This window comes from Panulirus ornatus, chromosome 25 (genome assembly GCF_036320965.1).
Source record: "Panulirus ornatus isolate Po-2019 chromosome 25, ASM3632096v1, whole genome shotgun sequence".
Lineage (NCBI taxonomy): Eukaryota > Metazoa > Arthropoda > Malacostraca > Decapoda > Palinuridae > Panulirus > Panulirus ornatus.
Genome location: NC_092248.1, coordinates 24,088,426 through 24,111,503, shown reverse-complemented (window position 1 = coordinate 24,111,503; position 23,078 = coordinate 24,088,426). Strand labels below are relative to the sequence as shown.

The 23,078-nt window shown below is 41.5% G+C and overlaps 1 protein-coding gene across 1 annotated transcript in view; it reads left to right on the top strand.

Moving 5' to 3' along the window:
- Positions 1 to 1,164: 1,164 nt before the first annotated feature.
- Positions 1,165 to 23,078, top strand: part of LOC139757339 (probable glutamate receptor) — a 77,022-nt gene continuing 55,108 nt past the window's right edge. Inside the window, exons 1-2 of the mRNA XM_071677762.1 lie at positions 1,165 to 1,199; positions 20,870 to 21,064. Coding sequence (XP_071533863.1) covers positions 1,165 to 1,199; positions 20,870 to 21,064 — 230 coding nt within the window. The remainder of the gene's footprint in view (positions 1,200 to 20,869; positions 21,065 to 23,078) is intronic.

The window sequence follows — 23,078 nt, the reverse complement described above, 5'->3', positions numbered from 1 at the left end:
GAATAGTGGATCCAACAACGTTGTATGGTTGCGAGGCGTGGGCTATGGATAGAGTTGTGCGCAGGAGGGTGGATATGCTGGAAATGAGATGTTTGAGGACAATATGTGGTGTGAGGTGGTTTGACCGAGTAAGTAATGTAAGGGTAAGAGAGATGTGTGGAAATAAAAAGAGTGTGGTGGAGAGAGCAGAAGAGGGTGTTTTGAAATGGTTTGGTCACATGGAGAGAATGAGTGAGGAAAGATTGACCAAGAGGATATATTTGTCAGAGGTGGAGGGAACGAGAAGTGGGAGACCAAATTGGAGGTGGAAAGATGGAGTGAAAAAGATTTTGAGTGATCGGGACCTGAACATGCAAGAGGGTGAAAGGCGTGCAAGGAATAGAGTGAATTGGAACGATGTGGTATACCGGGTTCGACTTGCTGTCAATGGATTGAACCAGGGCATGTGAAGCGTCTGGGGTAAACCATGGAAAGTTGTGTGGGGCATGGATGTGGAAAGGGAGCTGTGGTTTCGGTGCATTATTACATGACAGCTAGAGACTGAGTGTCGACGAATGGGGCCTTTGGTGTCTTTTCCTAGCGCTACCTCCCACACATGAGGGGGGAGGGGGTTGTTATTACATATGTGGCGGGGTTGCGATGGGAACAAATAAAGGCAGACAGTATGAATTATGTACATGTGTATATATGTATGTATCTTTGTGTGTATATATATGTGTACATTGAGATGTATAGGTATGTATATTGTGCGTGTGTGGACGTGTGTGTATATACATGTGTATGTAGGCGGGTTGGGCCATTGTTTCGTCTGTTTCCTTGCGCTACCTCGCTAACGCGGGAGACAGCGACAAAGCAAAATGAATAATGAATAAATACATATATATATATATATATATATATATATATATATATATATATATATATATATATTTGCTTGGTGTGGTTGACTGGTATTCCAGGCTTGTCACTGAGCTCGCTCTAAAGGAATCTGCTTTTCCTAACTAATGGAAGTTGGAAGCTTTGGGCTACAGTAGCTCGTCCTAAGATGTCTTGAGTAGAACCAAGACTTCATCTAAAAAGAAGTTTTCGGGTAATCATTCCTAACTGAATAAATATTACGGATATTTCATTGAACTCTACAGCTAGAGAATGGATTTAGCGAATATGGCATTTCGTCGTCGTGTCAAGGCGCTACCTCGGTAAACAGGGAAATGGCAGACAAGCACGAGAAAAGTATATACAGACAGTTTAATGCTGGTGATTACTGGGCTCCTATTTACAGGCCGATATGTCACGTGGGTGGTACGTAGTCCTCCTGGTCCTGACGGTGGTGAACGCTCTACCCAGAATTAGTGAGGACGTAATGGGATCCATGAACAGGATGGATAGGGCTGTTGGTATGATGGTTGGGAAGGTCGCGGAGCAACACATGAGTGGCTGTCACCTGCTGATCATGACCACAACAACACGTCAAGATATTATCTCTAGTAAAATCAGGTGAATTATCATGAGCACATAAGGGTAAGTTCCAGACCTGGTTGCCTCAGTCAGTCCAAAGTAAACGTACCTGTCCATCCTCCCCGAGGTGTTGCTTTATAAAACACATACCTACCCTGGGCTAAGTTATTTATAGATATGCATATATGTATATATTGCAAAGGATCACAGTTGAGCGCGTGATCAGGTATATTCCCATGAGTTCACTGGGAAATGAAACGCGATAAGTTCCCAACTGCACTTCCCTGTGATAATCACATCGTCACACAAATAACAGATAAAAGCCAGTTGATATACAGCGAAGTGACGTTAAGTAGGAAGCCATTTGGTGAACAAGTGTCTGTCCGAATTAAGGTCGGGTGCTTTCAAGACTGACAACAAGCATATACACACTTATCATGTGGACAAGAAGAGGAACTAGCCACTTTGATAATTATCATGTGATTAATCTATAGTAAGCTCAATGGGCTCAATCACATATAAATGGTCAAAGTGGTCAGTTTCTTTATTATATCCATTAGTGGGTATGATATCAAATTCTATTATCATGAACGATGTAGATCTGTTTAGCAAGCTTGATAATATCAATGTTGATTTTGATTTCAAACTGGTTCGCTTTGATATTTCATCTCTGTTCACAAAGTTCCAGTTGATGAACTTTTAGAATATCTATTCTATGTCTTTGATGATATTCATTCACCTGTTTCAAAATCTGTTTTCATTCAACTGATAAAATTGTGCTTAAAAAAGACTGTGTTTCAATTTCATGGAGAATACTATGCTCAATGGGTAAAACTCTTTCACCTGCATCAGGTAATCTTTATATGGAATTCTTTGAAATAGAATTACTAAGAAATATCTTACCTTCTAATGCAATTTGGTTTAGGTATGTAGATGATGTTTTTTATGTTTAGCCAACAAATGAAAATTTACAAACATTTCTCCTTCAACTTAATAATTTAGTACCTTCCATCAAATTTACCATACAAAATGAAAATAATGGTATGTTACCATTTTTACATTGCTTGATTCATAGTAATGGAAACAAGTTTAAGTTTAGCATATACAGAAGCCTACAAATGTATGTTCATATATCCATTATCACTCAGTTCAACATGAATTATCATCATCCCTTAACATGGGTTATAAAGGATTTTATGGAACTGAACCCAAACCTCCCCTTGACACCAAGAAACTTTTAATTCTCCCTTTAGATGATAATTTCACTTTACTTCTCATGTTGTTAAATTCCTTTATTGGAAATGTTGCCTTCAGCTACAATGATACTATAAAGAATATCCTAATCAGGAACTCATTAAAGGTTTCAGCAGGATGCATTTATAAAGTGCCGTATAGAAATGTGATAAGTTTTATAATTGGCAGACTGATAAGGATCTTTCTGTTAGACTTAAGCAACATGAATATAGTATAAGAACAAGACAAGAATCAAATGCCTTGTTTAATCATGTTAAAAACTATGATCATTGTATTGACTAGAGTAATGCCATCTAAGATATTAACTCCAATTCCAGTACCACGGGGAATATCAATGAATCTTCTCTTGCTTAATACACAAAGAATTGTAACCTTGATATTAGCGAAGGGATATACAAATTGGATAACTTTATTGTTGATAAAATCTTTAAACAGCTCCACTATTCGTATGTAATAAGCTTATTATACGCTCGTTGTCAGTCTTCGATGCACACAACCTCCATTTGGACAGTCACTTGTTCATCAAATGGCGTCCTACTTGCGTTTCACCGTTGCATATAAACTGACTGATATATTTCTTTCTCGTATCTCCTCTGATGATATCATTATTACGCAAAATACAATTGGGAACGTATCGTATTTCATTTCTCAGTGGACTCGATCCTGGTTGTTGGAGGTTTGTATGTTCAATGAAGGTAAGTGTTCCTATGCACTTCGTTCATATTCATATATCTCTGCGTTGCGCAGTTAGGGTCGGCAAGGTGCTAATTGCTGGCTACATACGCCTGTTGGGAAATAACCGGTGTAGAACCCGTTGCGCACCAACGTGAGACGAAGGGTATTCGAGTACATATTATTCGAATAGTTATTTCCTATTGGCCAGGCCCATAACCCAGCGGTAGCATCCCCGCCCTTTACACACACACACACACATATATATATATATATATATATATATATATATATATATATATATATATATATATATATATATATATATATATATATTTTTTTTTTTTTTTTTTACCTCGTCGCTGTCTCCCGCGGTTGCGAGGTAGCGCAAGGAAACAGACGAAAGAAATGGCCCAACCCCCCCCATACACATGTACATCCACACGTCCACACACGCAAATATACATACCTACACAGCTTTCCATGGTTTACCCCGGACGCTTCCATGCCTTGATTCAATCCACTGACAGCACGTCAACCCCTGTATACCACATCGCTCCAATTCACTCTATTCCTTGCCCTCCTTTCACCCTCCTGCATGTTCAGGCCCCGATCACACAAAATCCTTTTCACTCCATCTTTCCACCCCCAATTTGGTCTCCCTCTTCTCCTCGTTCCCTCCACCTCCGACACATATATCCTCTTGGTCAATCTTTCCTCACTCATTCTCTCCATGTGCCCAAACCATTTCAAAACACCCTCTTCTGCTCTCTCAACCACGCTCTTTTTATTTCCACACATCTCTCTTACCCTTACGTTACTTACTCGATCAAACCACCTCACACCACACATTGTCCTCAAACATCTCATTTCCAGCACATCCATCCTCCTGCGCACAACTCTATCCATAGCCCACGCCTCGCAACCATACAACATTGTTGGTACCACTATTCCTTCAAACATACCCATTTTTGCTTTCCGAGATAATGTTCTCGACTTCCACACATTTTTCAAGGCTCCCAAAATTTTCGCCCCCTCCCCCACCCTATGATCCACTTCCGCTTCCATGGTTCCATCCGCTGACAGATCCACTCCCAGATATCTAAAACACTTCACTTCCTCCAGTTTTTCTCCATTCAAACTCACCTCCCAATTGACTTGACCCTCAACCCTACTGTACCTAATAACCTTGCTCTTATTCACATTTACTCTTAACTTTCTTCTTCCACACACTTTACCAAACTCCGTCACCAGCTTCTGCAGTTTCTCACATGAATCCGCCACCAGCGCTGTATCATCAGCGAACAACAACTGACTCACTTCCCAAGCTCTCTCATCCCCAACAGACTTCATACTTGCCCCTCTATCATAAGCCTTCTCCAGATCCATAAATGCTACATAAAAATCCATTTGCTTTTCTAAGTATTTCTCACATATATTCTTCAAAACAAACACCTGAGCCACACATCCTCTACCACTTCTGAAACCACACTGCTCTTCCCCAATCTGATGGGGTTGTTAGTGAGGTGAATGCAAGAGTTTTGGAAAGAGGGGCAAGTATGCAGTCTGTTGGGGATGAGAGAGCTTGGGAAGTGAGTCAGTTGTTGTTCACTGATGATACACCGCTGGTGGCTGATTCATGTGAGAAACTGCAGAAGCTGGTGACTTCATACTTGCACCTCTTTCCAAAACTCTTGTATTTACCTCCCTAACAACCCCATCCATAAACAAATTAAACACCCATGGGGACATCATATACCCCTGCCGCAAACCTACATTCACTGAGAACCGATCACTTTCCTCTCTTCGTACACGTGCTCATGCCTTACATCCACGATAAAAACTTTTCACTGCTTCTATCAACTTGCCTCCCACACCATATATTCTTAGTACCTTCCAAAGAGCATCTCTATCAACTCTATCATATGCCTTCTCCATATCCATAAATGTTACATACAAATCCATTTGCTTTTCTAAGTATTTCTCACACAAATTCTTCAAAGCAAACACCTGATACACACATCCTCTACCACTTCTGAAACCACACAGCTCTTCCCCAATCTGATGCTCTGTACATGCCAACTGAAAGTTGATGGAGAGAGATGGGTGATTATTGGTGCATATGCACCTGGTCATGAGAAGAAAGATCATGAGAGGTAAGTGTTTTGGGAGCAGCTGAATGAATGTGTTATTGGTTTTGATGCACAATGCCGGGTTACAGTGATATGTGATTTGAATGCAAAGGTGACTAATGTGGCAGTTGAGGGAATAATTGGTATACATGGGGTGTTCAGTGTTGTAAATGGAAATGGTGAAGATTTTGTAGATTTATCTGCTGAAAAAGGACTGATGATTGGGAATACCTGGTTTAAAAAGAGAGATATGCATAAGTATGCGTATGTAAGTAGGAGAGATGGACAGAGAGCGTTATTGGATAACGTGATAATTGACAGGCGCGCGAAAGAGAGACTTTTGGATGTAAATGTGCTGAGAGGTGCAACTGGAGGGATGTCTGATCATTATCTTGTGGAGGCGAAGGTGAAGATTTGTATGGGTTTTCAGAAAAGAAGAGTGAATGTTGGGGTGAAGAGAGTGGTGAGCGTAAGTGAGCTTGGGAAGGAGAGTTGTGTGAGGAATACCAGGAGAGACTGAGTACAGAATGGAAAAAGGTGAGAGAAAAGGAAGTAAGGGGAGTGGGGGCGGAATGGGATGTATTTAGGGAAGCAGTGATAGCTTGCGCAAAAGATGCTTGTGGCATGAGAAGCGTGGGAGGTGGGTTGATTAGAAAGGGTAGTGAGTGGTGGGATGAAGAAGTAAGATTATTAGTGAAAGTGAAGAGAGAGGCATTTGGACTGATTTTTGCAGGGAAAAAATGCAAATGAGTGGGAGATGTATAAAAGAATGAGACAGGAGGTCAAGAGAAAGGTGCAAGAGGTGAAAAAGAGGGCAAATGAGAGTTGGGGTGAGAGAGTATCATTAAATTTTATGGAGAATAAAAAGATGTTTTGGAAGGAAGTAAATAAAGTGCGTAAGACAATGAAGCAAATGGGAACCTCAGTGAAGGGGGCTAATGGGGAGGTGATAACAAGTAGTGAGAACTAGATGGAATGAGTATTTTGAAGGTTTGTTGAATGTGTTTAATTATAGATTGGCAGATATAGGGTGTTTAAGTCGAAGTGTTGTGCAAAGTGAGAGGGTTAGGGATAATGATTTGGTAAACAGAGAAGAGGCAGTAAAAGCTTTGCGGTAGATGAAAGCCAGCAAGGCAGCAGGTTTGGATGGTGTTGCAGTGGAATATATTAAAAAAGGGGGTGACTCTATTTTTGACTGGTTGGTAAGGTTATTTAATGTATGTATGATTCATGGTGACGTGCCTGCGGATTGGCGGAATGCGTGCATGGTGCCATTGTACAAAGGGAAACGGGATAAGAGTGAGTGCTCAAATTACAGAGGTATTATATCTATATTTATATAAATATATATATATATATATATATATATATATATATATATATATATATATATATATATATATATATATATATATATATATATATATATATATATATATATATATATATATATATATAAACATATATATATATATATATATATATATATATATATATATATATATATATATATATATATATATATATATTTTTTTTTTTTCTTTTTTTTTTTTTGCTTTGTCGCTGTCTCCCGCGTTTGCGAGGTAGCGCAAGGAAACAGACGAAAGAAATGGCCCAACCCACCCCATACACATGTATATACATACGTCCACACACGCAAATATACATACCTAAACAGCTTTCCATGGTTTACCCCAGACGCTTCACATGCAATGATTCAATCCATTGACAGCACGTCAACCCCGGTATACCACACCGATCCAATTCACTCTATTCCTTGCCCGCCTTTCACCCTCCTGCACGTTCAGGCACCGATCACACAAAATCTTTTTCACTCCATCTTTCCACCTCCAATTTTGTCTCCCACTTCTCCTCGTTCCCTCCACCTCCGACACATATATCCTCTTGGTCAATCTCTCCTCACTCATTCTCTCCATGTGCCCAAACCATTTCAAAACACCCTCTTCTGCTCTCTCAACCATGCTCTTTTTATTTCCACACATCTCTCTTACCCTTACGTTACTTACTCGATCAAACCACCTCACACCACACATTGTCCTCAAACATCTCATTTCCAGCACATCCATCCTCCTGCGCACAACTCTATCCATAGCCCACGCCTCGCAACCATACAACATTGTTGGAACCACTATTCCCTCAAACATACCCATTTTTGCTTTCCGAGATAGTGTTCTCGACTTCCACACATTTTTCAAGGCTCCCAAAATTTTCGCCCCCTCCCCCACCCTATGATCCACTTCCGCTTCCATGGTTCCATCCGCTGACAGATCCACTCCCAGATATCTAAAACACTTCACTTCCTCCAGTTTTTCTCCATTCAAACTCACCTCCCAATTGACTTGACCCTCACCCCTACTGTACCTAATAACCTTGCTCTTATTCACATTTACTCTCAACTTTCTTCTTCCACACACTTTACCAAACTCAGTCACCAGCTTCTGCAGTTTCTCACATGAATCAGCCACCAGCGCTGTATCATCAGCGAACAACAACTGACTCACTTCCCAAGCTCTCTCATCCCCAACAGACTTCATACTTGCCCCTCTTTCCAGGACTCTTGCATTTACCTCCCTTACAACCCCATCCATAAACAAATTAAACAACCATGGAGACATCACACACCCCTGCCGCAAACCTACATTCACTGAGAACCAATCACTTTCCTCTCTTCCTACACGTACACATGCCTTACATCCTCGATAAAAACTTTTCACTGCTTCTAACAACTTGCCTCCCACACCATATATTCTTAATACCTTCCACAGAGCATCTCTATCAACTCTATCATATGCCTTCTCCAGATCCATAAATGCTACATACAAATCCATTTGCTTTTCTAAGTATTTCTCACATACATTCTTCAAAGCAAACACCTGATCCACACATCCTCTACCACTTCTAAAACCGCACTGCTCTTCCCCAATCTGATGCTCTGTACATGCCTTCACCCTCTCAATCAATACCCTCCCATATAATTTACCAGGAATACTCAACAAACTTATACCTCTGTAATTTGAGCACTCACTCTTATCCCCTTTGCCTTTGTACAATGGCACTATGCACGCATTCCGCCAATCCTCAGGCACCTCACCATGAGTCATACATACATTAAATAACCTTACCAACCAGTCAACAATACAGTCACCCCCTTTCTTAATAAATTCCACTGCAATACCATCCAAACCTGCTGCCTTGCCGGCTTTCATCTTCCGCAAAGCTTTTACTACCTCTTCTCTGTTTACCAAATCATTTTCCCTAACCCTCTCACTTTGCACACCACCTCGACCAAAACACCCTATATCTGCCACTCTGTCATCAGACACATTCAACAAACCTTCAAAATACTCATTCCATCTCCTTCTGACATCACCGCTACTTGTTATCACCTCCCCATTTACGCCCTTCACTGAAGTTCCCATTTGCTCCCTTGTCTTACGCACCCTATTTACCTCCTTCCAGAACATCTTTTTATTTTCCCTAAAATTTACTGATAGTCTCTCACCCCAACTCTCATTTGCCCTTTTTTTCACCTCTTGCACCTTTCTCTTGACCTCCTGTCTCTTTCTTTTATACTTCTCCCACTCAATTGCATTTTTTCCCTGCAAAAATCGTCCAAATGCCTCTCTCTTCTCTTTCACTAATACTCTTACTTCTTCATCCCACCACTCACTACCCTTTCTAAACAGCCCACCTCCCACTCTTCTCATGCCACAAGCATCTTTTGCGCAATCCATCACTGATTCCCTAAATACATCCCATTCCTCCCCCACTCCCCTTACTTCCATTGTTCTCACCTTTTTCCATTCTGTACACAGTCTCTCCTGGTACTTCCCCACACAGGTCTCCTTCCCAAGCTCACTTACTCTCTCTATATATATATATATATATATATATATATATTTTTTTTTTCTTTTTTTTTTTTTTTATACTTTGTCGCTGTCTCCCGCGTTTGCGAGGTAGCGCAAGGAAACAGACGAAAGAAATGGCCCAACCCCCCCCCCATACACATGTACATACACACGTCCACAAACGCAAATATACATACCTACACAGCTTTCCATGGTTTACCCCAGACGCTTCACATGCCTTGCTTCAATCCACTGACAGCACGTCAACCCCTGTATACCACATGACTCCAATTCACTCTATTTCTTGCCCTCCTTTCACCCTCCTGCATGTTCAGGCCCCGATCACACAAAATCTTTTTTCACTCCATCTTTCCACCTCCAATTTGGTCTCCCTCTTCTCCTCGTTCCCTCCACCTCCGACACATATATCCTCTTGGTCAATCTCTCCTCACTCATTCTCTCCATGTGCCCAAACCATTTCAAAACACCCTCTTCTGCTCTCTCAACCACGCTCTTTTTATTTCCACAAATCTCTCTTACCCTTACGTCACTTACTCGATCAAACCACCTCACACCACACATTGTCCTCAAACATCTCATTTCCAGCACATCCATCCTCCTGCGCACATCTCTATCCATAGCCCACGCCTCGCAACCATACAACATTGTTGGAACCACTATTCCCTCAAACATACCCATTTTTGCTTTCCGAGATAATGTTCTCGACTTCCACACATTTTTCAAGGCTCCCAGAATTTTCGCCCCCTCCCCCACCCTATGATCCACTTCCGCTTCCATGGTTCCATCCGCTGACAGATCCACTCCCAGATATCTAAAACACTTCACTTCCTCCAGTTTTTCTCCATTCAAACTCACCTCCCAATTGACTTGACCCTCACCCCTACTGTACCTAATAACCTTGCTCTTATTCACATTTACTCTCAACTTTCTTCTTCCACACACTTTACCAAACTCAGTCACCAGCTTCTGCAGTTTCTCACATGAATCAGCCACCAGCGCTGTATCATCAGCGAACAACAACTGACTCACTTCCCAAGCTCTCTCATCCCCAACAGACTTCATACTTGCCCCTCTTTCCAGGACTCTTGCATTTACCTCCCTTACAACCCCATCCATAAACAAATTAAACAACCATGGAGACATCACACACCCCTGCCGCAAACCTACATTCACTGAGAACCAATCACTTTCCTCTCTTCCTACACGTACACATGCCTTACATCCTCGATAAAAACTTTTCACTGCTTCTAACAACTTGCCTCCCACACCATATATTCTTAATACCTTCCACAGAGCATCTCTATCAACTCTATCATATGCCTTCTCCAGATCCATAAATGCTACATACAAATCCATTTGCTTTTCTAAGTATTTCTCACATACATTCTTCAAAGCAAACACCTGATCCACACATCCTCTACCACTTCTAAAACCGCACTGCTCTTCCCCAATCTGATGCTCTGTACATGCCTTCACCCTCTCAATCAATACCCTCCCATATAATTTACCAGGAATACTCAACAAACTTATACCTCTGTAATTTGAGCACTCACTCTTATCCCCTTTGCCTTTGTACAATGGCACTATGCACGCATTCCGCCAATCCTCAGGCACCTCACCATGAGTCATACATACATTAAATAACCTTACCAACCAGTCAACAATACAGTCACCCCCTTTCTTAATAAATTCCACTGCAATACCATCCAAACCTGCTGCCTTGCCGGCTTTCATCTTCCGCAAAGCTTTTACTACCTCTTCTCTGTTTACCAAATCATTTTCCCTAACCCTCTCACTTTGCACACCACCTCGACCAAAACACCCTATATCTGCCACTCTGTCATCAGACACATTCAACAAACCTTCAAAATACTCATTCCATCTCCTTCTGACATCACCGCTACTTGTTATCACCTCCCCATTTACGCCCTTCACTGAAGTTCCCATTTGCTCCCTTGTCTTACGCACCCTATTTACCTCCTTCCAGAACATCTTTTTATTTTCCCTAAAATTTACTGATAGTCTCTCACCCCAACTCTCATTTGCCCTTTTTTTCACCTCTTGCACCTTTCTCTTGACCTCCTGTCTCTTTCTTTTATACTTCTCCCACTCAATTGCATTTTTTCCCTGCAAAAATCGTCCAAATGCCTCTCTCTTCTCTTTCACTAATACTCTTACTTCTTCATCCCACCACTCACTACCCTTTCTAAACAGCCCACCTCCCACTCTTCTCATGCCACAAGCATCTTTTGCGCAATCCATCACTGATTCCCTAAATACATCCCATTCCTCCCCCACTCCCCTTACTTCCATTGTTCTCACCTTTTTCCATTCTGTACACAGTCTCTCCTGGTACTTCCCCACACAGGTCTCCTTCCCAAGCTCACTTACTCTCTATATATATATATATATATATATATATATATATATTTTTTTTTTTCTTTTTTTTTTTTTTTATACTTTGTCGCTGTCTCCCGCGTTTGCGAGGTAGCGCAAGGAAACAGACGAAAGAAATGGCCCAACCCCCCCCCCATACACATGTACATACACACGTCCACAAACGCAAATATACATACCTACACAGCTTTCCATGGTTTACCCCAGACGCTTCACATGCCTTGCTTCAATCCACTGACAGCACGTCAACCCCTGTATACCACATGACTCCAATTCACTCTATTTCTTGCCCTCCTTTCACCCTCCTGCATGTTCAGGCCCCGATCACACAAAATCTTTTTTCACTCCATCTTTCCACCTCCAATTTGGTCTCCCTCTTCTCCTCGTTCCCTCCACCTCCGACACATATATCCTCTTGGTCAATCTCTCCTCACTCATTCTCTCCATGTGCCCAAACCATTTCAAAACACCCTCTTCTGCTCTCTCAACCACGCTCTTTTTATTTCCACAAATCTCTCTTACCCTTACGTCACTTACTCGATCAAACCACCTCACACCACACATTGTCCTCAAACATCTCATTTCCAGCACATCCATCCTCCTGCGCACATCTCTATCCATAGCCCACGCCTCGCAACCATACAACATTGTTGGAACCACTATTCCCTCAAACATACCCATTTTTGCTTTCCGAGATAATGTTCTCGACTTCCACACATTTTTCAAGGCTCCCAGAATTTTCGCCCCCTCCCCCACCCTATGATCCACTTCCGCTTCCATGGTTCCATCCGCTGACAGATCCACTCCCAGATATCTAAAACACTTCACTTCCTCCAGTTTTTCTCCATTCAAACTCACCTCCCAATTGACTTGACCCTCACCCCTACTGTACCTAATAACCTTGCTCTTATTCACATTTACTCTCAACTTTCTTCTTCCACACACTTTACCAAACTCAGTCACCAGCTTCTGCAGTTTCTCACATGAATCAGCCACCAGCGCTGTATCATCAGCGAACAACAACTGACTCACTTCCCAAGCTCTCTCATCCCCAACAGACTTCATACTTGCCCCTCTTTCCAGGACTCTTGCATTTACCTCCCTTACAACCCCATCCATAAACAAATTAAACAACCATGGAGACATCACACACCCCTGCCGCAAACCTACATTCACTGAGAACCAATCACTTTCCTCTCTTCCTACACGTACACATGCCTTACATCCTCGATAAAAACTTTTCACTGCTTCTAACAACTTGCCTCCCACACCATATATTCTTAATACCTTCCACAGAGCATCTCTATCAACTCTATCATATGCCTTCTCCAGATCCATAAATGCTACATACAAATCCATTTGCTTTTCTAAGTATTTCTCACATACATTCTTCAAAGCAAACACCTGATCCACACATCCTCTACCACTTCTGAAACCGCACTGCTCTTCCCCAATCTGATGCTCTGTACATGCCTTCACCCTCTCAATCAATACCCTCCCATATAATTTACCAGGAATACTCAACAAACTTATACCTCTGTAATTTGAGCACTCACTCTTATCCCCTTTGCCTTTGTACAATGGCACTATGCACGCATTCCGCCAATCCTCAGGCACCTCACCATGAGTCATACATACATTAAATAACCTTACCAACCAGTCAACAATACAGTCACCCCCTTTCTTAATAAATTCCACTGCAATACCATCCAAACCTGCTGCCTTGCCGGCTTTCATCTTCCGCAAAGCTTTTACTACCTCTTCTCTGTTTACCAAATCATTTTCCCTAACCCTCTCACTTTGCACACCACCTCGACCAAAACACCCTATATCTGCCACTCTGTCATCAGACACATTCAACAAACCTTCAAAATACTCATTCCTTCTCCTTCTCACATCACCGCTACTTGTTATCACCTCCCCATTTACGCCCTTCACTGAAGTTCCCATTTGCTCCCTTGTCTTACGCACCCTATTTACCTCCTTCCAGAACATCTTTTTATTCTCCCTAAAATTTACTGATAGTCTCTCACCCCAACTCTCATTTGCCCTTTTTTTCACCTCTTGCACCTTTCTCTTGACCTCCTGTCTCTTTCTTTTATACTTCTCCCACTCAATTGCATTTTTTCCCTGCAAAAATCGTCCAAATGCCTCTCTCTTCTCTTTCACTAATACTCTTACTTCTTCATCCCACCACTCACTACCCTTTCTAAACAGCCCACCTCCCACTCTTCTCATGCCACAAGCATCTTTTGCGCAATCCATCACTGATTCCCTAAATACATCCCATTCCTCCCCCACTCCCCTTACTTCCATTGTTCTCACCTTTTTCCATTCTGTACACAGTCTCTCCTGGTACTTCCCCACACAGGTCTCCTTCCCAAGCTCACTTACTCTCACCACCTTCTTCACCCCAACATTCACTCCTCTTTTCTGAAAACCCATACTAATCTTCACCTTAGCCTCCACAAGATAATGATCAGACATCCCTCCAGTTGAACCTCTCAGCACATTAACATCCAAAAGTCTCTCTTTCGCACGCCTGTCAATTAACACGTAATCCAATAACGCTCTCTGGCCATCTCTCCTACTTACATAAGTATACTTATGTATATCTCGCTTTTTAAACCAGGTATTCCCAATCATCAGTCCTTTTTCAGCACATAAATCTACAAGCTCTTCACCATTTCCATTTACAACACTGAACACCCCATGCATACCAATTATTCCCTCAACTGCCACATTACTCACCTTTGCATTCAAATCACCCATCACTATAACCCGGTCTCGTGCATCAAAACCGCTAACACACTCATTTAGCTGCTCCCAAAACACTTGCCTCTCATGATCTTTCTTCTCATGCCCAGGTGCATATGCACCAATAATCACCCACCTCTCTCCATCAACTTTCAATTTTACCCATATTAATCGAGAATTTACTTTCTTACATTCTATCACATACTCCCACAACTCCTGTTTCAGGAGTATTGCTACTATATATATATATATATATATATATATATATATATATATATATATATATATATATATATATATATATATATATATATATATATATATATATATATATATATATATATATATATATATATATATATATATATATATATATATATATATATATATATATATATATATATAAACATATATATATATATATATATATATATATATATATATATATATATATATATATATATATATATATATATATATATATATATATTTTTCTTTTTTTTTTTTTGCTTTGTCGCTGTCTCCCGCGTTTGCGAGGTAGCGCAAGGAAACAGACGAAAGAAATGGCCCAACCCACCCCATACACATGTATATACATACGTCCACACACGCAAATATACATACCTACACACCTTTCCATGGTTTACCCCAGACGCTTCACATGCCCTGATTCAATCCATTGACAGCACGTCAACCCCGGTATACCACACCGATCCAATTCACTCTATTCCTTGCCCTCCTTTCACCCTCCTGCACGTTCAGGCACCGATCACACAAAATCTTTTTCACTCCATCTTTCCACCTCCAATTTTGTCTCCCACTTCTCCTCGTTCCCTCCACTTCCGACACATATATCCTCTTGGTCAATCTTTCCTCACTCATTCTCTCCATGTGCCAAAACCATTTCAAAACATCGTCTTCTGCTCTCTCAACCATGCTCTTTTTATTTCCTCACATCTCTCTTACCCTTACGTTACTTACTCGATCAAAACACCTCACACCACACATTGTCCTCAAACATCTCATATCCAGCACATCCATCATTACGAGTAAGATAAGGGAGCAAATGGGAACTTCATTGAAGGGGGCTTATGGGTAGATGATAACAAGTAGTGGTGATGTGAGAAAGAGATGGAGTGAGTATTTTGAAGGTTTGTTGAATGTGTTTGATTATAGATTGGCAGATATAGGGTGTTTTGGTCGAGGTGGTGTGCAAAGTGAGAGGGTTAGGGAAAATGATTTGGTAAATTGAGAAGAGGTAGTAAAAGCTTTACTGAAGATGAAGGCTGGTAAGTCAGCAGGTTTGGATGGTATTGCAGTGGAATTTATTTAAAAAGGGGGTGACTGTATTGTTGACTGGCTGGTAAGGTTATTGAATGTATGTATGATTCATGGTGAGGTGCCTGAGGATTGGCGGAATGCTTGCATAGTGCCATTGTACAAAGGCAAAGGGGATAAGAGTGAGTGCTCAGATTTCAGAGGTATAAGTTTGTTGAGGTTTCCTGGTAAATTTTATGGGAGGGTATTGAATGAGAGGGTGAAGGCATGTACAGAGCATCAGATTGAGGAAGAGCAGTGTGGTTTCAGAAGTGGCAGAGGATGTGTTCATCAGGTGTTTGCTTTGAAGAATGTATGTGAGTAATACTTAGAAAAACAAATGGATTTGTATGTAGCATTTATGGATCTGGAGAAGGCATATGATAGAGTTGATAGAGATGCTCTGTGGAAGGTTTTAAGAATACATGGTGTGGGAGGCAAGTTGTTAGAAGCAGTGAAAAGTTTTTATCGAGGATGTAAGGCATGTGTACGTGTAGGAAGAGAGGAAAGTGATCGGTTCTCAGTGAATGTAGGTTTGCGGCAGGGGTGTGTGATGTCTCCATGGTTGTTTAATTTGTTTATGGATGGGGTTGTTAGGGAGGTGAATGCAAGAGTTTTGGAAAGAGGGGCAAGTATGCAGTTTGTTGTGGATGAGAGAGCTTGAGAAGTTAGTCAGTTGTTGTTCGCTGATGATACAGCGCTGGTGGCTGATTCATGTAAGAAACTGCAGAAGCTGGTGACTAAGTTTGGTAAAGTGTGTGAAAGAAGAAAGTTAAGAGTAAGTGTGAATAAGATTAAGGTTATTAGGTACAGTAAGGTTGAGGGTCAAGTCAATTGGGAGGTAAGTTTGAATGGAGAAAAACTGGAGGAAGTAAAGTGTTTTAGATATCTGGGAGTGGATCTGGCAGCGGATGTAACCATGGAAGCGGAAGTGAATCATAGGGTGGGGGAGGAGGCGAAAGTCTTGGGAGCCTTGAAGAGTGTTTGGAAGTCGAGAACGTTATCTCGGAAAGCAAAAATGGGTATGTTTGAAGGAATAGTGGTTCCAACAATGTTTTATTGTTGCGAGGCGTGGGCTATGGATGGAATTGTGCGCAGGAGGGTGGATGTGCTGGAAATGAGATGTTTGAGGACAATATGTGGCGTGAGGTGGTTTGATCGAGTAAGTACTGTAAGGGCAAGAGAGATGTGTGGAAATAAAAAAGGTGTGGTTGAGAGAGCAGAATAGGGTGTTTTGAAATGGTTTGGTCACTTGGGGAGAATGAGTGAGGAAAGATTGACAAAGAGGATATATGTGTCAGATGTGGAGGGAACGAGAAGTGGGAGACCAAATTGGAATTGGAAAGATGGAGTGAAAAAGATTTTGAGTGATTGGGGCCTGAACATGCAGGAGGGCGAAAGGTGTGCATGAAATAGAGTGAATTGGAACGATGTGGTATACCGGGGTCGACGTGCTGTCAATGGATTGAACCAGGGCATGTGAAGCGTCTAGAGTAAACCATGAAAAGTTGTGTGGGGCCTGGATGTGGAAAGGAAGCTGTGTTTTCGGTGCATTATTACATTACAGCTAGAGACTGAGTGTGAACGAATGGGGCCTTTGTTATCTTTTCCTAGCGCTACTTCGCACACATGAGGGCGGAGGGGGTTGTTATTCCATGTGTGGCGAGGTGGCGATGGGAACAAATAGAGGCAGACAGTATGAATTATGTACATGTGTATATATGTATATGTCTGTGTGTGTATATATATGTGTACATTGAGATGTATAGGTATGTATATTTGCGTGTGTGGACGGTATGTATATACATGTGTGTGTGGGCGGGTTGGGCCATTCTTTCGTCTGTTTCCTTGCGCTACCTCGCTAACGCGGGAGATAGCGACAAAGCAAAATAAATAAAGGAAAATAAAGTATATATATATATATATATATATATATATATATATATATATATATATATATATATATATATATATATATATATATATATTTTATATTTTATAATTATTATTATTATTTTGCTTTGTACACTCACACAGACACATACATATATACACATGCACACAATTTACAGTGTCTGCCTTATTCATTCCCATCGCCACTTCGCCACACATGGAATATCATCCTCCACCCCCTTCATGTGTGCGAGGTAGCGATAGGAAAAGACAACTAGGGCCACATTCGTTCACACTCAGTTTCTAGCTGTCATGCAATAATGCCCGAAACCACAGCTCCCTTTCCACATCCAGGCCCCACACAACTTTCCATGGTTTACCCCAGACGCTTCACATGCCCTAATTCAATCCAGTGACAGCACGTCGACCCCGGTATACTATATCGATCCAATTCACTCTATTCCTTGCCCTCCTTTCACCCTCCTGCATGTTCAGGCCCCGATCACTCAAAATCTTTTTCACTCCATCTTTCCACCTCCAATTTGGTCTCCCACTTCTCGTTCCCTCCACCTCCGACACATATATCCTCTTGGTCAATCTTTCCTCACTCATTCTCTCCATGTGCCCAAACCATATGAAAACACACTCTTCTGCTCTCTCAAACACGCTCTTTTTATTTCCACACATCTCTTTTACCCTTACATTACTTACTCGATCAAACCACCTCACACCACTTATTCTCCTCTAACATCTTAAACACTCTATCCATAGCCCACGCCTCGCAATAATACAACATTGTTGGAACCACTATTCCTTCAAACACACCCATTTTTGCTTTCCGAGATAATATTCTCGACTTCCACACATTCTTCAAGGCTCCCAGGATTTTCGCCCCTTCCCAGGCCCTATGATTCACTTTCGCTTCCATGGTTCCATCCGCTGCCAGATCCACTCCCAGATATCTAAAACACTTTACTTCCTGCAGTTTTTCTCCATTCAAACTCTCCTCCCAATTGACTTGAGCCTCAACCCTACTCTACCTAATAACCTTTCTCTTATTCACATTTATTCTTAACTTTTTTCTTTCACATACTTTACCAAACTCAGTTACAAGCTTTTGTAATTTCTCACATGAATCAGCCACCAGCGCTATATCATAAGCGAACAACATCTGACTCACTTCCCAAGGTCTCTCATCCACAACAGACTTCATACTGGCCCCTCTTTCCAAAACTCTTGTATTCTCCTCCCAAACAACCCCATCAAACAATCATGGAGACATCATACACGCCTGCCGAAACCTACTTCACTGATAACCATTCACTTTCCTCTCTTCCTACACGTACACAGGCCTTACATCCTCGATAAAAACTTTTCACTGCTTCTAACAACTTGCCTCCCACACCATATATTCTTAGTACCTTCCACAGAGCATCTCCATCAACTCTATCATATACCTTCTCCAGATCCATAAATGCTACATACAAATCCATTTGCTTTTCTAAGTATTTCTCACATACATTCTTCAAAGCAAACACCCGATCCACACATCTTCTACCACTTCTGAATCCACACTGCTCTTCCCCAGTCTGATGCTCTGTACATGCCTTCACCCTCTCAATCAATACCCTCCCGTATAATTTACCAGGAATACTCAACAAACTTATACCTCTATAATTTGAGCACTCACTCTTATCCCCTTTGCCTTTATACAATGGCACTATGCACGCACTCCGCCAATCCTCAGGTACCTCACCATGAATCATACATATATTAAATAACCTTACCAACCAGTGAACTATACAGTCACCCCCTTTTTGATAAATTCCACTGCAATACCATCCAAACCTGCTGCATTGCCGGCTTTCATCTTCCGCAAAACTTGTACTACCTCTTCTCTGTGTACATCTCTCTCCATCCACTTTCAATTTTACCCATATCAATCTAGAGTTTACTTTCTTACATTCTATCAGTTGCTATGCATTGTTTAGAGAGAGTACAAAGGCGAAAGACAAAAATGACCCTTGAAATGCGATCGAAGTTTTAAATGGGTCAAGGGCATCAATACAGGTAACATGAATAAAGTTCTTAAAATGACGCCACTATGTAGGACAAGAATTAATGGATTTGAATCGGAAATATAGATTCAGGTCGGATGTGGGTAAATATTCGTTAAGTAATTGGGTAGTAGATTTTTGGAACCAGCTGCCAAGTACAGTAGTGGAAGCTACGTGGGTGTTTAGGTAGCTTTAAACGAAGGTTGGATGATGTGTTTATGGGTTCAGGCGGTCGGTTGTAGGGTGGACAGACTCAGGACCTACCTAGCACGTGACAATAGGCCTCTTGCAGTGTCCTTACTTCTTATGTTCTTATGTTAAGTTCTTATGTCGGTATGCACGTCCACACTCACGTACACACACAGACACACACACACACACACACACACACACACACACACACACACACACACACACACACACACACACAAAGATTGTGCCAGGCTTAAGAGGGGTAAAGGCTACAAGCTACAGGCCCGTTTGCAGAAATTGGAAGAGGGAAGAGTAAGGGATGACTTGATCATAGCCACTAAGCTTGACTCTATATCGATGACGTGAAAAGTAAACATATCTTCGAAGGATGACCGACAGGAGGTCATCCTGTGAAGTGAAACTGAGCAAGAGACTTGTTAAAATAATATGTAGAGAAGTACTTTTACAGCATAAGAACGGTGGATGAATAGAGCATGATAACCGAGGCCCATGGTTAATACACACTACTTATATAGATTTAAGTGGTTGTATGATAGTAGAGAATGTTTAGGAATTGGGGTCCCACCAGTGATAAACTCCCTTTACCCGTACAGTATAAATAAGTAATGACAAATGGGTAATTGCGTACTCTTTAATGACCATTCTCGAGAGGAGGATGAACACCTGGGTCGGGTGCGGGTTGACTAAAACGCCCAGGATTCGAACCCATTTGTGTGTGTGTGTGTGTGTGTGTGTGTGTGTGTCCTTTCATACTTCTTTTACAATCTGAATCTAATTTTTCTACAACTGAATAATGTAAAAGATCATAAAGCCAACTTATGAATCTCAGGCACATAACAGCCAGTGTTGGGGACGGCGTGGTGGTGGTAGATGCGGGATCTCTTCTCTCCCAGGACCAGCTAACCCAGGACCACCTCCTCCAGGGTCTGTGGGGAGACACCAGGACCACCTGCCATACCCTCATCCTCGACCTCACCATCAACAACAACAACAACAACAACAACAATACCAGCCTCGCCCTCAGGTAATGTTATGACCCGCGTGAAGCTCCCACGACAAAATGGAAACAATATTTGTACTCTGGTGATTTTTTCTCAAAACTATGATTATCGCCACAACAGATCACCCACTCGCGGAAAGAAACTTGAACAGAGGCGAAAAGATTTTTCTATTCTCTTATCAATTCAACATGTTTACCTGTTGTGAGAACTCGTATCCCTAAGTCATCAGACCCACCGTCTACATCCTGCTAAAAGCACAGTGCGGGCAACATTCACCCTAGTACAGCTATGATAGTGGGACACTGAGGCCGCTCAGCTGTGGCAGCTTCCTCACTGGCTCGTGTTGGCGCCAGTGAACGCACTCAGGTCGGTTATCTGGAGAGTCGTAGTCACTAAATATTTCCCAAAACCGTATCAACCAAATGTGACCAAAATGTCGTTCCAGCCTAACAAGACTTAGCTATGATTTTCCTTAACAGAAATGGTGTCCTAGTGAAAGCAAAATCTGTTTCAAACTTATCTTAACAACTAATCATAAATTATGTAGTGTTACAATTATAAATTATGTGTTGCTACAAAAATTAAATTACGTTGAAAATCTCGGGTAAATTGACCTGGGTTAGTCCTCGTGCCGCAGTTTTCGGTAATCAACTGTATTTCAGAATGTCTGTGACATGTAATAGCAAATTTTCAACTTAAATATTTGAAGTCGTGTAATCTAATATTGGACGCGGTTGATGAATTATTCAACTCTTATAAATATGGATTATCTAATTTTCAAGCTACGGGGAGAAGAAGGACTGACCATCCTGTCCCATTTTGCATTAAGATAATTTGTTTCTTGTATATTTCAATGTGTATATATTTTCACATATACGTTTTCTGATCGTAATGATACACCGTGTAACATAATTTTTGTTCCTGGGTAGTTAAGTGTTATTTCTCAGTTGCTTATGCGTAAAAAAAGTAGACAAAAAGGCTATCATTCCCTTCAAACTTTGCTTTTATAACCAGGGTAGTGATATTTACAACCAGGGTAGTGATACTTGGAAATTTACATATTTTCATTTGGACAACGGGCGAATCTGCACATTTCTATTAACATAAAGTTAGAAAAACAGCATATGAATCAAAATTATCATGTATTTACATTAATGTTAAACAAAAGTGATCACGAAAGATTTAGAAGTGAGTATGTGAGTAGCTTTCGAGATTTACGATTGTACTGTAAATCACTTTCACGAATCAAACCCCAAATATAATCTCCCATCATGTTCTCGTTATATGTTGCTTGGTGACGGTGTTCAATGTCCAGAATATCCTGGTGGAAGCGCTCGCCTCGCTCCTCCCAATACACTCCCATGTTAACCTTGAATTTATCAAGATGAGCCTCAAGGATGTGTACTCTGAGGGACATCCTGCAGCCCATTTTGCTGTAGTTCTTCACCATAGTCTCAACCACCTCCACATAATGTTCTGCCTTGTGATTGGCCAGGAAGCCCCGAACCATTGCGACAAAGCTGTACCAAGCTGCTTTCTCCTTCCTAGTGAGCTTCTTGGGGAATTCCTTGCACTCCAGGATCTTCTTTATCTGTGGTACGACGAAGACACCGGCTTTAACCTTTGCCTTAGACAGCTTAGGGAAGAAGTTTTGAAGGTACTAGAAGACTGCAGACACTTTATCTAGAGCTGTGACAAATTGTGTCATAAGGTCTAATTTTATGTGTAGCGGTGGCATCAACACCTTCCGGGGGTACACCAGTGGCTCACACTTGACGTTGTTCATTCTCACAAAGAATTCGGTCCACTGTGGTCAGTCCCGCCTGTGGTTGTGCGCCGCGGTGTCCCTGCTGTCCCAATGATAGCTGGGAAACTTGGTAAAACCTCCTTGGAGACCCATCAGGAATGCCGTCATTTTGAAGTCTTCGATGACCTCCCAGCTGCACTCATCATACTTCAAGGCGTCTAGCAAGGTCTTGACACTGTTGTATTCTTCTTTGAGGTGAACCGAGTGAGCCAGGGGAAGAGACGGGTACT